The sequence below is a fragment of the Xenopus tropicalis genome, chromosome 6 (assembly GCF_000004195.4).
Source record: "Xenopus tropicalis strain Nigerian chromosome 6, UCB_Xtro_10.0, whole genome shotgun sequence".
Classification (NCBI taxonomy): Eukaryota; Metazoa; Chordata; class Amphibia; order Anura; family Pipidae; genus Xenopus; species Xenopus tropicalis.
In genome coordinates, this window is record NC_030682.2 from 27,005,412 (window position 1) to 27,022,757 (window position 17,346).

General features: G+C 36.0%; 1 protein-coding gene across 1 annotated transcript in view; it reads left to right on the forward strand.

The window, feature by feature from the left end:
- dnajc1 (DnaJ heat shock protein family (Hsp40) member C1) overlaps window positions 1-17,346 on the forward strand; it is a 77,128-nt gene that overhangs the window by 14,809 nt on the left and 44,973 nt on the right. The window contains 2 exon segments of the mRNA NM_001011351.1: window positions 11,242-11,343; window positions 11,664-11,710. Coding sequence (NP_001011351.1) covers window positions 11,242-11,343; window positions 11,664-11,710 — 149 coding nt within the window.

The following is a 17,346-nucleotide window of genomic DNA, read 5'->3' on the forward strand; positions in this document are numbered from 1 at the left end:
ATAACTATAGCCACAGGCTTAATATATGTTAATATTGATGTTATTGTACAGGTTTGGAATTCATTATCTGAAAACCCATTGCCCAGAAATTACAGGAAGGCCATCTCCCATAGACTCCATTTTAATCAAATAAATCATGTTTTTAAGCATTACCTTTTTTTAGTAATAATAAAACAGTGCCTTCTACTTAATCCCAACTGATATATAGTTAATCCTTATTAAAAGCAAAAATAACTCTGTTGGATTTAATTAACGTTTAAATGATTTTTAATTAGATTTAAAGGTATGGTAAAGACCCTTTATGCAGAAAACCCCTGGTCCAGAGCATTCTGGATAACCGGTTCCTATACTGATATATGGTAAAATGCTTAGCATTCAAGTAAAAGTGTGCTCAAGTAAAGAAGCATAATTGCATTTTTATGGAATTTATATGAAAACTAACAAACACTATTACATTGGATCCCACCAGACTGAGGATATAAAACATGTAATTTACATTTTTTAAAAAAAAATAAATGTATCAAATACTCGTTTAAAAAAGAACTTTATTTCTGTCTCCTTGTCTAACCAGTAGGACACCTAAATTGCGATAACTTTGAGGGTACTATAAGATACTTTGCTTTTTTACATCAAAACAAGTCATGGCTAACCAGATGTTGGTGTAGAAACATTTGTTTTCATTCTGCTTGAAAACGATGTCTAATCATATGCAAAGTTTGGGAAAATGTATTTGTATTGGCAACGTTACAGTCAGCACGAGGGAATTTATTTCCTAGCATTCTGTCACTCTTTGACATTCTTTCTGGCAAGTTTACAGCAGCCATGTCTCTCTTTATGGCCACTAGATTTGCTCTTCATGCCTCATGAAGATCATTTACCCTTTATTTGGAACTAATTATTTACATTTTAGAATATATTTTATATATATATTTCTGGAAAGGTCTTTGATAACCGTGTTTTAGAGAAGTGGCTAGATAGAACACTTTTACCTGAAAATCATCTTATTGAGTTTATAAAATATTCAGTGTAAATGAGCAAAAATCACATCCAAATTTCAAAAAGTGGGAATTATTAGTTGACAGTAACCTAAATGTATTCCCTTGAAAATTTCAACGTTCTGATTGATGTTAACATTTATTTCCTTTGAGTATAATTCAGTAAAAATGCCGATAATGGAATTGCTGTAAACAAGGTAACAAAACAGGGATACAGAGCTAAAGCTTTTCTTGATATGCTTGCAATGAAAACAGATAGTTCTTTACACCAAGACACTAACCTTTTTTTTTTCTTTTTTAAAGCCACAGGCTCTGATATTCACACAGTTTAATAGAATATATCTCTTACTGTGCATTGAGGTCAGATCATGCATCCATACTTTATATGTTGTGGCTGAACTGATCACGGTATAACTGGAATTTATTGACACTTCAATATTTAAACAAAGATGTTAGATACTAGATATTAGATACTAGATTTATTTGTAAAATCCATGAAAAGAATTGTAGTGTGGTTTTCTTGACACCTGGTTAGATCTTATTTTAAACAAAAACATTAATGGGGAGCTTAGCACAATCTTTTTGCATATTTGTGCAAACATTTCATAAAGGAAAGATAAACTCTCAAAGCAAGTGAATGTAAAATTGCTCAGGGCGCACTTTTGAAATGTACAGTAATATATGTTTTCTAGTAAATACAACAGCTCCACCTGCTGTTCACTTTTTCCACGTTGACAGAAAATTAAGTTATTGAGAAGAGTAGGATCTTCTGATATTCCTCTGCTTAGAACTGACCAGACTCATGTAAGGTGGCTCTTTTCTACTTACTAATTAGATTTTCAGAGCAAACATCATATAAGATCTCTCATGAACGTAAATTTCTGCCAAACTTGTCCGGTTGCCCAAAATGAACTTCAGGTAGCGATGTTTCAGATTCATTATATCGAAACATAGAAAAAATAATGGAATAATTGAAAAAGTAGTTAGAAGAGGGCTCCGAGCAATTTCAAATTATTTTGTTTTTTTAACATCTTGCTTCATTTATTTGCAGAATAGGTAGTGACCTGAATTCCCGCTGTAAGAATCTTTTCAGGGCAGTCTGTAAGTGTTTGGAGTTTGCTTTTAGAGAGTTGCCGAGGATTAGGGGTTTTGCCTGAGCTTTTCTATATTGAGTTATTGAGACCAACATTGCTCTCTTTGGCCTTCTACCTGGATAGCTGATGGCCTCAATGAGTGAGTCAAAACAAAAGCCTTTCATAACCTGTTAATGTTTAGTTAGTAGGAATCAACAGACCTTTACGAATTTGCTGAAGTTGAATATGTGTACACATGGGATAGACCAACAGTGATCCTATGGACGTGGATTGGGAAGTGCCACTTCAGGGGCTGGGCACTGAGTGCAGTGAGGCTGATAACCTAATTGTCTGACCGTATCCTTGCATGCATTCTAAAGGCAGCAGTTGATTGCACATATAATGTGAGTTACTTTGCTAGAATGTATTCTTGTGTCTGCAGTAGCAACTCAGGATCAGAAAAGCTATATTTCCATAACCCTTTGCTGAATATACCTTCTAACCCCAACAGTCAGTCAGTCTGTTCTACTTTGAGCTTTCTGTTTGGAAATTTAGGGTATTTGTTCTGAATTTGCTTTTCTTTATTGTCAGTTTCTGCTGGGAACTAGTACTCCTTCTCAATATATTATTTTCTGCCGTTATGGGAATGAGCTGCACTCTTTCATACGGCATCTTGCATTTGCCAAAATGTATTTATTGTTTTAGTAGTTTTGGTTGCTAGTATATATAAATATGCATTGTCATGGGGAACATTGGCAGCTTGGCTGGCTACACTGTACTGAATAATGACCCCCATAATCATTCATTTATATAGCGCCAGCAAGTTACATACCGGTAGTTCTTTCTATACAGTATTTAATTAGGTCTCACTGGTTTCGCCAAAATATGCCTCTACCTAGTGCTGCAAATCCTTCATGCCATGTGTTTTTGTGTGAGATGATGCCCTTGTACTACACCCTAGTGAGAAGATGCTTTACACTTTCCGTTAATGAGAAAACAGGTAATTAACGGTGAATTAACCAGTCTGCATATTTTGTCACAAAATCACTTATGAGGGTTCTTTTGTTTTGTGCAAAATAAACTGTGGCCCTACATTGGATAGGTCCCCTACCACCTACTTTAAATAAATGGATAAAGTTGATAAACTCCCAACAGGAACTCTACAGGTTGACCTATTTAGTCAGAGGATGCCCACTAAAGTTTAAGAAGATTTGGAACCCATGGCTGGAGTCTCCAGCAACTGCTGTCTAAAACACCACGATACACTCTCCATTCCCTACCCCCCCCCCCCTTCCTTCCCTCTTTCTATCATACCCCTTGTTTATAACAAAACCAATTAAAGTTGACTATTTAAAAAAAAAAAAAAAAAAAAAAAGGCACTATGGCTTCTTCTTTGCTGCCGGAGCAAAATAGCTCTTTTCTCTGTTAGATCCCAAAGCAATAAGAGGGAACCCTGCACTCTATAATCCAATTTAGTTGGCCTCTCTTGTTGACAGACCACTTCCCATTTTGAGACCACAGACTTTGCAGCAAATAATGCAGTGTGGGCTCCATGGCAAGATAACACAGCATATTTTTGTATCTGTATATGATGGAGTGGAATCAAAGTTTATATGAATATATTCAGTAGGTAAGGCAGAATAAAAATAAAAATTATTTGTTGAAAATAGTTTAGATACCCAACCTTGCCACTTCTTAAACAATACTTTCCCCAGTGATACCAAAAATTCCTGTGGTGTTTAAAATTGGACCATTACACTGTGTGCAATTGGGTTATATATACTGATACAAAAAGAATAAGCAATAACTGGACCTTAGAATGCTTCCTCTACTCTTCACTTTTACTGCATATACTATTGCATGGGAAGAAGTTTGTAGCTGCAGATTGTAAATGTAAGATACCTATAAAGTGGCCAGAGACTTGTGCACTCTCCTAGGGACCCTAATACTGAATGGGTTAAATAGGCCAGAACAGGCCTGCCCTCACCAAATTCCGTTGTTACTATAGTGGAGGTTAGATTTCTACATGAGGATATTAAATAACAGGTATTTGTGGAAACAATTAGTGACGGTCTCCAAGGGAGAAAAGAAATGTCCCTTTCACTTCAAATAGCAGGATTAGACGCAGAAAGGCCCGTGTGCAAAGCATTTTGCCCTGGATAATGCAATTGTATTGAGCATTTTTAGGAGTCAGTTCTAGATCACTGGGAACGCTCAGCCCTTTTACACCGCTCTCGACTCTTGCAAACTGAGTTTCCTTTTAGGCATTTTGGCATTTTTTACAGATGAGCTGAAAGGGAAATTCATCAGGCATGAAAAATCACTTTTTTCCCATGTGTATAGCAGCATCTGCCACACTGATATAGGGGCTGCATAATGAATCCATAAGAATCCATACATTGTGTGTGCAAGCAGGAAGCCCTGGCTCATCTCATCTGCTTAACTCTATAGTGCCCATGGGGTAGGCTTGCTGGCCTTCCCCACCTCTTGGCAATACCAAACCTAATCAGCTGTTTGTGTGTGTGTATGGTAATTCTGTGTAATGTCTAATAAGCCGCATTTACTTCATTCCACAGAAACAAGGAGATATATGGACTAGAAACAAAGGTTTTATTGTGAAATGGCACGTATAGAAATTGGAAACCGTACATTTCAAAAGGATAGCAATAGTTGCTTGAATTTGGTGGCTATTTTTTGCTTGTAACACATTTATGGGTGCTATGCTGTTTGTTTTCAGCAGAAATGGTGAGAACTTTATAAACAGCACAGGATTTCTGCAGGAAGCACTTACACAACTTGAATTGCTTATGGGACTGTTCAGCTAGGAAGGCCTTTGATGGGTTATTGTTATGCTTACTAATTTATTGGTTTGCTTTTTAACTTCATTTTGGGAAGACTGTGTACTGCAGGATAGTTTTAGTAAGGCTGGTGCTTGCTCAACGCTAAGAATTGTATTTATTATCTTTTTATGTAAGGTAATAATAAATAATGTGTAGCCTTCTTTTAAGCATAACACAACCTTACTCTAAGTAACTGTAAATTATATCCTTATAAACGGTGCTTAGTGATATCATTTCTGTCACATGACTCGCTAAAACTTGTATACCATCTTGTATGCCAAACTTCCCTTCTTTATTTTTTCAACTTTTTGTATACCTTTCAATATTATATTTTTGTGAAAAATATATTTACATGCAGCATAGACATCATAAGAATTATTGCATGAATTTGCACCCAATATTTATGTTATGCTCTCAATATATCTTGTGTCTTGCCAACTTAATAGCTCAGCAATATGTTGGTGAATGCCATATTTAAAGATACTTTTATGGTAATTTTTTTAAATAAATACAATGAAACAGATGTTACTTCTGTCATATTTATGTGACGCAGTTGAATGCATTAGATCATATATGTCAAACACAAGGCCCGGGGGCCAAATCCGGCCCACCTGGCTGTTTTATGTGGCCCTTGGTGAGTGTGTCTGACCATCCAGCCTGATCAATTTCCATTTTCCTCACATAGTAACTAAGACTAAGGGGTATATTTATCATGCTGTGTAAAGAGTGGAGCGAAGCATTACCAGTAATGTTGCCCAAGGCATCCAATCAGTAATCAGATTTCAACATTAGCAAAGTATCTATTGGCTGCTATGAGCAACAACACTGGTAGTGTCTTAGTCCACTTTTTACACATTTTGATAAATATACCCCTTAGTATCTTACTAAGTATATTAATAAAAAATTTGGCCCGCGGCTTAGCCTGTGTTTTAGATTTTGGCCCCCGTATGTGATTGAGTTTGACACCCCTGCATTAGATCATGGGTATGCGGATTGTAAGTGTAAGTATATTTAAATGGCCACATTGTATTTGGCAGTGCTATACAATAGAAGGGGCTATTCGTCAAACATACTGATTATAAACAAGTACAGATGGATACAGGGGGTTAACTACGCAAAATATATTTGATTACTCTTGTTTTTTATTCTTGTTTGTATAATTTATACTAGGGGCAATGGCAATTCCTAATGTGCTCATCTTGACACAGTCACAGGTGGAACACAACATGCAACATTCTGACTTGCTTTTAAAGGGAAAAAAATCTCCCTTTTTGAACTCCTTCATTGGGCTTACGTAGGTGCATAAACATTTGAAACCGACAAAAGGAGAAGGAAAGCTTTAATCACTGCAGGGGATGCCAAATGTTTAATTTCTTTGCGTAAACATAATTGCTTAGATTGAGAGCAAACCATGGTTGCCTGACTCTCGACTAATCCTTTACCCCTTTTTGGGTTACAGTCATTCATCCCCTCTCTTACCTTGTTTCATGTTGAAGTGATGGGTTCTGGGATTTGAAGTCTTGTGGTCCATCGTGGGTGGAGTACCAATTCTCTGAAAGCAGAGAGGCTTCAGGTCCCAGATCTAATTCAACACACATTGACAGAGAACCAAAACAAAATGTGGGTATGATTAACCTTTAACTTTAACCCACTCCGAACCCGCTTCCTCCTACTATTTATAGACCTGTGCCCACCCCGCAATGACGTCACAAAAGAGGGCTGTGCGCGCCAGTTATGCACCTATAAATTAGAGAGCCGGAAGTGTAAGGTTGCGGGTGGGGAGGGTGAGCAGAAGCGCTCGACCCGAACCCGCAACCCACGGTTAATGTGGCAAGGTCGACCAGGTCCTGTGGGTATCGGGCTGGCCCACACATCACTATGGTAGATGCTTATGGCAGCTTGCATTGGTAAAATGCACACAAAGTTGTATTTCCTGCTATATTTTGGGTGCTCACTGCTACTCTGGAATTCTAGGAAATTCTGCTAAATTTGGCATTACCCTTGCTTTCATAAATGTTTTTTAGGCATATAAGCACAGCTGTCTCCTTACCTTTGCTTCTTACTTTAAAATTATGCATTCAGTTTTGAGTTCTTGATTAAATATTTATAGCTGAAATTAGATGTTGTTTCAGTTTGATTTATTTGCTTTGTTTGCTTTATTTGACAAGCATTTGTCTCTGCTTGCAATTGGCCTAAGGAACCATTATGTCATTGGCAGGCTGGCCACAAGCTCCTTATTCCCCACAGGACTCCTATTATGTTTTATGATTACATTTATATGAAGCCAAAAAAGGAACTGTTTTATGTCATGGCGGCATGGTCAGTTAATCAGAGTTTTAAATTTCCATGGCAAGGACAAATTTCCAGGTTTTCCATTTAAACTGTAAGAAAATACAGATGTGGGACCTGTTATCCAGAATGCTTGGTAGATGATGGTTTTCCGAATAAGGGGTCTTTCTGTAATTTGCATCACCAAAGTAAAATCAATAAAACATTAAATAACCCAGTTGGATTGTTTTGCCTCCAGTAAGGATCAATTATATGAATATATCATTATTATATCATTTTAATGGAGTCTATAAGAGATTGCTTTCCCATAATTCAGAGCTGTCTGGATAATGGGTTTCTGGATAATTATATCATATAGCATAGCAATTCCCTTCTACTAAGCACAATATCTCTTGGATATTTGCATTTGTGGGGACTCTTTAAACAACACAATTGTTATATCTGCTGTAGAGAGAGTATGTTAGAGCTCACACCAGCTTGTACATCGGCTCGTTAATCTCTTTTCAGTTCAGTTCAGCAACATTTTACTACAAACATAGAAAAATAGTCAGAGATATACAATACTTCCACTTTCTAGGCATCTTATCCATTATAGTTTTACAAATATCTAAAACATCACTTAAAAGAAAACAAATTTTGACCCTAATTTTCCTTTTAGTTCCTCTCCTAGCCACTGCATTGTGACAAGGGTAGCCCCACATTTTGGGAATCTTTTGTTTCATTTGAACCCTATATAGCTCCGAGATTATATTTGCACTCAGAAGATTTCATAAGAGCATTATCTGTACTTTAGGAACCCCCGTAGTCATCTTTCACTGGCAACTGCCTGCTAAAAGCCTACTGTTAGACAGGTACTCTATACACTTACATGGACACACACACACATTTTTGCGTGTATAATGATTCTTGCTGTGTTCTGGAACCCAGCTGCAAAGGGGAGAGATTTTAAGACCCCCCCCTGTCCAGTGCCATGTTTTATCTACCATGCTATAACCATGTCTGTAGAACATACCTGCTTAATACATGGAATAAAGGTAGAAGTCACGCACTGGAAGGTTTTTGATGTGAGTGATATTCTTGAGAATTCTGATTCTAAAGTGGAAGCAATTGCCTCCTCTCTCATTATTGGGATCAGGTGCACTATTCCTTTTGGTTCCTGTCCACCATCTTTGATGTCCTTCTTTTATTTTTATTGTTTAAAAATTACCTGCGGTTCCTAAGCCAGAAGATTATACAGGATAATGCAACAATAAAGACAAAAGCTTTTAAGTACAGTTATCTATGTGTTCTTCCTTGTGTTGCTTATTAATGAACAATGAAATTGAAAAAAATATATATATTTGTTTGCAAAAAAAATTTGAAATGCCACAATTCATTAATTTTCTCAGCATTGTTGTCATTCATTGAAGGAGTGGGGGGGCAAATGGGATTTTTTTGGGATCTTTTACAGAATCCATTTTTTGCATGAGCTTTTCGACCTACAGGCACCATGTTTTGGCCAAACACCCTGTTACGTTGTAAACACAACAAAATGAGTTTTCCTTAACACCAAACATGAAATGAACAGTTACAGCCAAACGACTTCACGTTTGACTTGAATGTCAGAACACATAGTACGAGAAGAATTTTTTAACTACACCTTAAACAGAAGATCTGCAACAAACTCTGGTTCCACATTAATTTATTACTGGTATGAGATCCCTTTTCCAGAAACCTATTATCTAGAAAGCTCCCAATTACAGGAAGGCCATCTTCTATAAAGTGCATTTTAAGCAAATAATTCTTGTTTTATAAAAAGATTCCCCTTTTCTCTGTATTAATAAAACAGTACCTTGTACTTAATGGTAACTAAGCTGTGTGGATCCATATTGGTCGCAAAACAATCCTATTGGGTTTATTTCTTATTTAAATTATTTTTAGCAGACTTAATGCACAGTGATCCAAATAATAGAAAATGTGTTTCTTCTACATTTAGTTGAACCCTCATTTGCTTGGGGGGAAAGCTGGCTGTGTTAGACTTCACCATCTAACCTGAGGTACCTCCTGACCTTCATCTCAAAGGGCTGTCACATCCTTGTGGCACTCAGTGGGTTAAAGGGCTTCCATCTCTAACTATTATGGTGGATGCACTCACGGCCGCACAAATCATTATTCACCAAGCGAATAGACATTCTCCACATTGATGTGCAAGCTGGGGCTATAAACCCCACTCCAAAACATGCTCACTTTCCAGCATTTAGGGAGTCTGAATGGACCTCTACCTGTTCATTTATATGTACCACGTTTTACTTTTGTGGTGATATTTTAGTTATCATAATTATGTTTTGTTGTTGTTTGTGAAATGCAACATGTAGCAAAAATTGCAGTCCTTTGGAAAGATCACTAAAATATTGGGGCTGCAGTTTATCTGGGGCCCCTCAGTCATTTTAATTCTCTCAGAGACCCTCTTGTTTGCCAGTGTTTTTTGTTACAGTCCATATATGTTGCCTTCGTTGCTTGGTAACTCTTTATCATGTGGCAGAATCTCTTTGTACGAGGAGACCTTTGTCGTCATGTTCAACCAGTGCACCTTTCCCTTTATTTATTTTTACCCCTTTTATGTTTAAAGCTTTGTTTAAATCACTTGTTATCATGAACCACCAACGGTTTTCCGAACTTTTGTGATAGGGATAATCATGCTGGTAATTCAACGATCAGCCTTCTCCATTCATTAAGATGGATATAAATGTTTATTTCCCATAATTTGCTCAAGATTCTGCCTTTTCTATTATTACTATTGCACCACAACTATGTTGAAAGTCTTAGCTGATGCTTAATAGATTAAATAGTTTCTTTACTGTTATAAATTTTTTTAAAGTCAAAGTTTTGACGTTTAAGGAGCCTATGGGAAACCTTTTAAATGCCTCAGAGAGCCACATATGCCCCATGATTTTTACGATGGATAGTCTAGAGCTGTACTGTATGGGACCTGTTACCCAGCATGCTCGGGACCTGTGGTTTTCCAAATAAGGAGTCTTTCCATATTTTAAATCATTCAAATATTAAATAAAACCAGTAGGATTGTTTTGCCTTCAATAAGAATTAATTATATGTTAGTTGGGATCAAATACAAGGTAATGTTTTATCATTACAAAGAAAAAGGAAAATATTTTTGAAAATGTGAATTATTTGATTAAAATGGAGTCTATGGGAGACGGCTTTTCTGTAATTCGGAGCTTTCTGAATAATGGGTTTCCAGATAACAGACCCTATACCTGTACTATGTCCTTATTTTTGCATTGTGTATTCCATACTAAGTTAAGTGGAAATTTAGTGATGATATTTACTTTCTTGCGCCTAATTTTATTTTAAAATGGCACTGAACCACCTCAAATCTTACAGAAACCGTTTATACTGTCACAATTAGTTGTGTGTGTTCGTTTGCCAGAACCTATTAAAATATCCTATGCAATTGTATGTTGATTTCTTGGGATTGCAAATAATAATAATTGCACTGTATAATGAAAAGTAGAAAGGCTTTGTGTGGTGGCTGCACAGGCCTTCAGTTGGACAGTAGATCCTGAAAATCAATATTTTGACATTATTCTGCAAGTATAACAACTAAAATTACCTTTAGCCTAATGGGGGGAAAAAAGCACATGGCCTATAAGAGTATCCCACAGAAGTGCGTAAATAAAGATAAAAAAATTAGAAAAGATTTGTAAGGCTAAGTGTAAAATTAGTTTGCTGCTTTTTGCGTCCTTTGTTCATAAATCATGAAGCTCAGCCGGCAAACATTTGGAAACGTATAGAAAGTAATGGCTGTCCAGTGGGTGGGGATATTACATGTATAGCCAAGTTAGGAAGAAAGTGAAATTAAGCTGAATAATTGTTCATTCATGTGGGTCAGTCTAGCTTGTTCCCTCATGGCTCAGATTACATTGCCTTAGGTCCTATAGTTGGTTGGCTATCTCTACATCTTAATGAGGCTCTGGGAATTTCTGCTTTCTTACAAAGTTTGCTTTGTGCTTTGCTCATATCCCTCCCTCCTCTTCTTGTTTGCAGGATGCTTCATCTGCTGACATTCGGAAAGCCTATCGCAAACTGTCTTTAACGTTGCACCCCGACAAGAACAAGGAGGAAAACGCAGAAACTCAGTTCAGACAAGTATGTGACCGCTAAACAAGAGCGAGAGAAAAAATCTGCTCCTTTGTAACGTTCAGATTTTTTTTTTCCTTCTCACTGTGTGCCCAGAGTTTATATGGGAATCTGCTTCACAGATTGATGCGGATATTCACAATCCTTTGGGGTTAAAGCTTTACATTTGATTACTTGGAAGCTCTGCTTGAAGTCACTTCCGACTTGATTAAATTTTTAATGCACAGATACCGAGCAAGCTTTCAGGAAGCATTTTAAGATTTGCTGTCTTTAAAGCAGTGGCAAAAAAAAAACATTTGTAACTCACTAACCAAATGGTTTTGTTTTAGTTGGTTGCCATCTACGAAGTATTAAAGGATGAAGAGAGGAGACAGCGGTACGTTTTATTTCTCAATCATTTTTCTGTGTCCCTGTGTAGTTTGAGAAGCTTTTTAACATAATTTTAATTCAGATATGAGTTTTTGTATTTTGAAACCACCGTGACACAAGTTTGGTTTATTATATTGTTATTCTGAGGCTTATCAAACACTTTTAGTGATTAGATCATATATGTTAAGTTTGACAAAGCTTGTGTATTTTGGTCTTTAAAATGCTGATAAATCTACATCTCATAAACAGAATGTCATTTGTGAAATCAGATACTTTGTTCAGCTTTACATTTATGTGTGCACTTTATCCAACACAGCATTCGATGATTAATGTGAAATTGTAATGAAAAAAAAATATTTCAATGGTACTACAACTAATTACTGATTATTTGGTGGGTTAAAAACATGTATCTTGTAAGGGAGCTCTAAAGTAGTGATACAGTACAGAGACTGAAGCTTAGGGGCAGATCTATGTGTGAAATTCACTCACTACAGAAAAACTTTTTTAGAAGCGTATTTATCAAATGGCGAACTCTAACTTTCACCCATCGACAAATACGCTTCTAAAAATCCCACAGGATTGAATAGAGAGTAAGTGAATTTTTTGTAGTGAGCTCTAATTTATATCAAATATATATCTGCCCCTTAGTGTTGAAAACCATATGAAGCCTTTACATCTCATGTGTCCATCAAAGCTTATTTGTAAGAAATATCTAATGGGCAGCAAATTGCAAAATATTAGACATTTCATAGCCTCTCAGCGATAGCATTATTCTTTGTTTTTGTAACAATTTATTATCTGTTTATTGAAAATCCTTTGAGACCATGTGATTGGTTAACAAAACTGTAAGTCAGTTAAAACCACATTCAGAATACAACTTACTCTTATGTTGGAACGTTGAGGTTTTGTTGGATGAATTTTGGTCTTCCTTGCTATTTTAATATATCTTAAGCTTATTACAGGTATGGGACCTGTTATCCAGAATGCTTAGGACCTGGAGTTTTCGGGATAAGGTTTTTTTCCCATAATTTGGATCTCCATACCATAAGTGTACTAAAAAAAATAATTTTTAGACATTAAATAAACCCAATAGAGTCCAATTTTGCTTCCAATAAGGATTCATTATATCTTAGTTAGGATCAAGTGCAAGGTACTGTTTTATTGTTACAGAGAAAATCATCAAAAAAATGTGACTTATTTGATTAAAATAAAGTCTATGGGAGATGGCCTCTGGATAATGGGTTTCCAGATAATGGATCCCATACATGCACCTGGTTTATATTTAGCAAAAATAATTCTTAAAAAATAATTCCACCACATTTATAGAATTAGGGGTTTAATATGTAATCTGGCGGTCAAGTTTCCCACGTAATTTTTTTTTTATAAGCTAACAAAATATCAACAAAGTGTGATTTTCTTGCCAGACGACAAATGAGGTTGATGCTTATTCTGATATCAAAAGTGTTTGTGCATTTTAAACAAATCCTGCAAGTTTAGGCTTTTCCCTTCTCTACAAAATTCTGGCAAAACCTGCTAATAGGAATAACTGCTGGCAAGAAGACTGTGTGCAATCTCCAAATATCTGCAATGTATTTGAAAGCTTGGGAAAACCTCTTATTGCATGTGTGAGAAATGTGGCTGGAACAGCTAAGGCACAAACATACATACTGTATATGAACCCCTCCTTCTGCTCCTTAAGCCCTCGGGACATTAAAGACAAGACAGAAGTGAAATTTCTCCAAAAGTTAAAATATACATTTCCTTGGGTTTATTTTTGTATGCTACTACAGCCACCTTTTCTGAGCTTATTTAAAACAGTTGGTTTCTGGCCTTGTGCCTTGATTTTGCTTCAGGCAAGTGGTAATCCCTCATAAATGCTTAATCTTTTGGGCCTTTTCGGTAATTGAGATAAAATAAATATATAAATATCTGTACGGTTCCTGGTAGGGCTTCGGTTGTTCACATTTGTTGGAAACATGGATTTATAAACATTACAAACAAGATAGTTATGTTATAAGATTATATATTTTTAAATTTGTCTATAAATACATATAAAATGTATTTGTGTGTTCATGAGAGGGAACTAAAAACCTTACTAATTTTATTTATTTAAGATTTGAAAGGACTGGACTTTGGAAACAATAAAATGCTCTGTATTGCTTTTCTTGCTGAGTATAATAAGGGTGCTGATATCCCCCAGCAGGGCTTTGTCCAGGGGCTATTGTACACTTAATCCAAACAAGCATTGTGCCATCTTGCATAATATAACCGCAGGATGCATTGGGAAGATATTTTACTATGTCAGAGCAAGCAATATGGCAGCTTTCACAGATTAATTATTTGCAGATAAGGGCCTCTGGGCTGCGTAGATTCCATATGCCTAGAAACACAAGATGAAAGTGGCCCCATTTATAAAGTATATTTTGCTGTATTTAACTTATTCCATATTCTCTAAGCTCAAAAACTATATAAAGATGGCTGACAACTGGAAGGTTTAAAAGACACTTGGCATGCATTTGTGGCTCTAAATTGTGAGTTTATAGTAAAGTATTATGTTTTATAGCGTTATGTTTCATTTAAATAAATGTTAAAGCTTTCTATTAAGGTTTATTGATAGGAATTCATGGAATGTGCCCATTACCAAACAAGTGGAGCAGAAAGAAAAGCCATCAATAGGGGCCTGGCTGTGCTGCAATCTACTGCACGTATTATTCTTGCCAAGAAATTGCAGTACCAACCAATGCTAGTGGCACCACAACACACATTTATTGCCAAGCTATTAATCCTGCTTGCCTTGATTAACGATGACAGAAGTGGGTTTATAATTCATGGCATTTTATTCTCTACTTTGTGTTTTGGTTACACTTAAAAGATGTTCTCCTACATAGATTAAGCAGGACAGTTATATGTATGGGCAAGTACTTTAAGGCCCTGTCTAGTGCCATATTCACACTGACAATTGAGACATCATGGACATCATACTTGCAATGTAGACTTTAAATGACCCAGACCTATTTACAGGATCTTTGTACTGAATGTAGCTTAATTTGACTGCAATTGCTGGTTTGTGAGGTATCTGTAAGGCAATTCTGGGCATTTTATCATCCAGGCATTTAATATCACTCTGATTGGGCAAGATAACACTTGTTGTTGCTCCTTATTGCTTTCAGTAGCCATCACCTGACAAATGACCGTATGTTTGCATTAGGAAATAATATAGAATGACTATGAGCCTTTTGTCACCCACCTAAGAAGATATTTAATTCTTGAGCTGTAAAATACCTGTAACTGAGCTGGGTGCCAGTATCCTGAAACAAAGCCAATTACATTTAATTTATTTTACTATACAGGTATTGAACCTGTTATCCAGAATGCTTGGGACCTTGGGTTTTCCGGATAAGGGGTAATTTGGATCTCCATATCTTACGTTTTACTAAAAGGACATTTATACAATAAACCTAATAGGATTGCTTCGAATAAGGATTAATTTTAATTGGGATCAAGTACAAGGTACTTAATTCAGAGCTTTCTGGCTAATGGGCTTCCGCATAACAGATCCCATACCTGTGCTAGCATGAAATATACTGTTAATTCAAATAAAGTCGTCTCAACCTCATGGGGCCAAAAACGCATCAGATATCTTTTGAGTCGGTCTGGCATCACTGGTCATTTAGACAAACTGTACAGTAAATGGAGGCTTGGCATCCATTGACATTGCAGGTCTAGCAAAGCTGTCAGAAGGTTTCTGGGAACATTAGTTGTCCAACAGCTTTTGTGCACAAGGGTTCCTATCCCTGCTCTGAACAATGGCAGCTGACTTGGCACGGATCCGTAACCTGCAGCACGTTCAGCCAAAACACAATCCATGATCAAGTTGTACATGTACCTTTTACTTCTGACATGAATGGCTAATGGGAGACATTATGTTTTAATCTAGGTGACGTAAGCCAGACACTTATCTTTATTGTGTTTTCTATACAAAAGTATTTAATGACATTATGTACGGCAACCCATTATCCAGAAAACTCCAAAGTCCGGAATGACCATCTTCCACTATAAGAAAAGAATTCTAATTTTCAAATCCTATTGGGTTTATTTAATGTTTCAATTATTTTTTAGCAGAATTAAGGTATGGTGATTCAAATTATGGAAACATCCCCTATCCAGAAAACCCCAAGTCCTAAGCATTCCAGATAACAAATCCTGTGTCTATAATACAAATTTGTGGCATATAAATTCAAATATAAAAGCAGATAATTACTGAAAGAGGTCTCTATGCTTGTGTCTCCTGTAGCACTTAATTTCCTGGGAGTTGACTTTTTTTTCTCTTTTGTTATAAATAAACAGCTGCCCAAAATTCCTTCCCACTCACATGGATGGTTATGGAGTTGCTACTCACTTGCTAAGGGGAAATGCAGTCATCCTTTTACTAGCACATCTAAATGGGTCTGGCCTGGCGGCTCCGGCATCTGTGCCACTGTAATTCATTTCTTTTAAATAACTATAAGTCTGAACACCAGGAATTTGGGAAGTTTTGAAGTGTTACTCATCCAAAAACATCTTTTTTTTTTTTTTTTTTTTTTTTGCATAATGAATGAAAGGCAATATAATTGTAAGCTAAGTTCCACTATACATTATACTTTACAATGGGTTTTGTAAATGTAATTGCTATTAAAAGCACTATTTGTTCTCTAGTTCTGACTTTTTAAAACAATATAGCTGCTTCAGTCCTTTTGCCGGGCAGTTAATCAGCTGCATTTTAATGTTTCAAGAGTCATGCATGGCAGAGAATATAAATAGCCGGACAGATACTTCTTTCAATAACAGTGACATTTACAAATAACTTATAAATTAGTATATGTATTAGCAATTTGCTTAGAATGATATTTTCTTCTACCCCCCAGTGTGGGGGTAGAAGGTATTTTTACAGATCATACGGCAAAAACTAAAAGAAGAGATTTGATGCTTTAATGGAGTATATAGGCATTAAAAAATATATATTTGAATTTTATGTGTGCAAGACTACAGATATCTATCAGTGTGTGTGTATATATATATATATATATATATATATATATATATATATATATATATATAATATTATATAATGTGTGTGTTTCAGTTTTTTTTTTTTTACTTTTCTGTGCCTATGTACTAAAAGTGGGCTATAATGGAAGTGATCTTCTTTTGAAACGGACAGTTGCATGAGCCATGATGTTCATTGATAGTAAAATCAATAGGGAATTGATTCTAAGGATTAATCCTTGGAGACCGTTGCTCAGAGCAGCAGACATTGTTAAGTAAAGTGCTCTTTTAAGCGTCTAGTGCATTAAATGTATACTGCCTTCACCCTCATGCTGCCAAGTATCTGCTGAAATGTTTTTTTTCCCCCAAGTCATTGTGCTGTCGGCCTTACAGCATCTAAGCAGTTAAAATAGTGTACTCCTAAGAAACTATTGTTTGTTCTGCCTTTTCCCCATTTTCATGTTTATTTTATCACTGGTAATTACATTTCCTCATCTACCCATAAATTCATTTAAAATTTAAATACATAAATATCAGTCAATTTTTTTTCTTCCCCCAAACAACACTAGGTATCAATTTAATAATAAGTATGGAAGTAGCAACTGCATTTGTTGGATT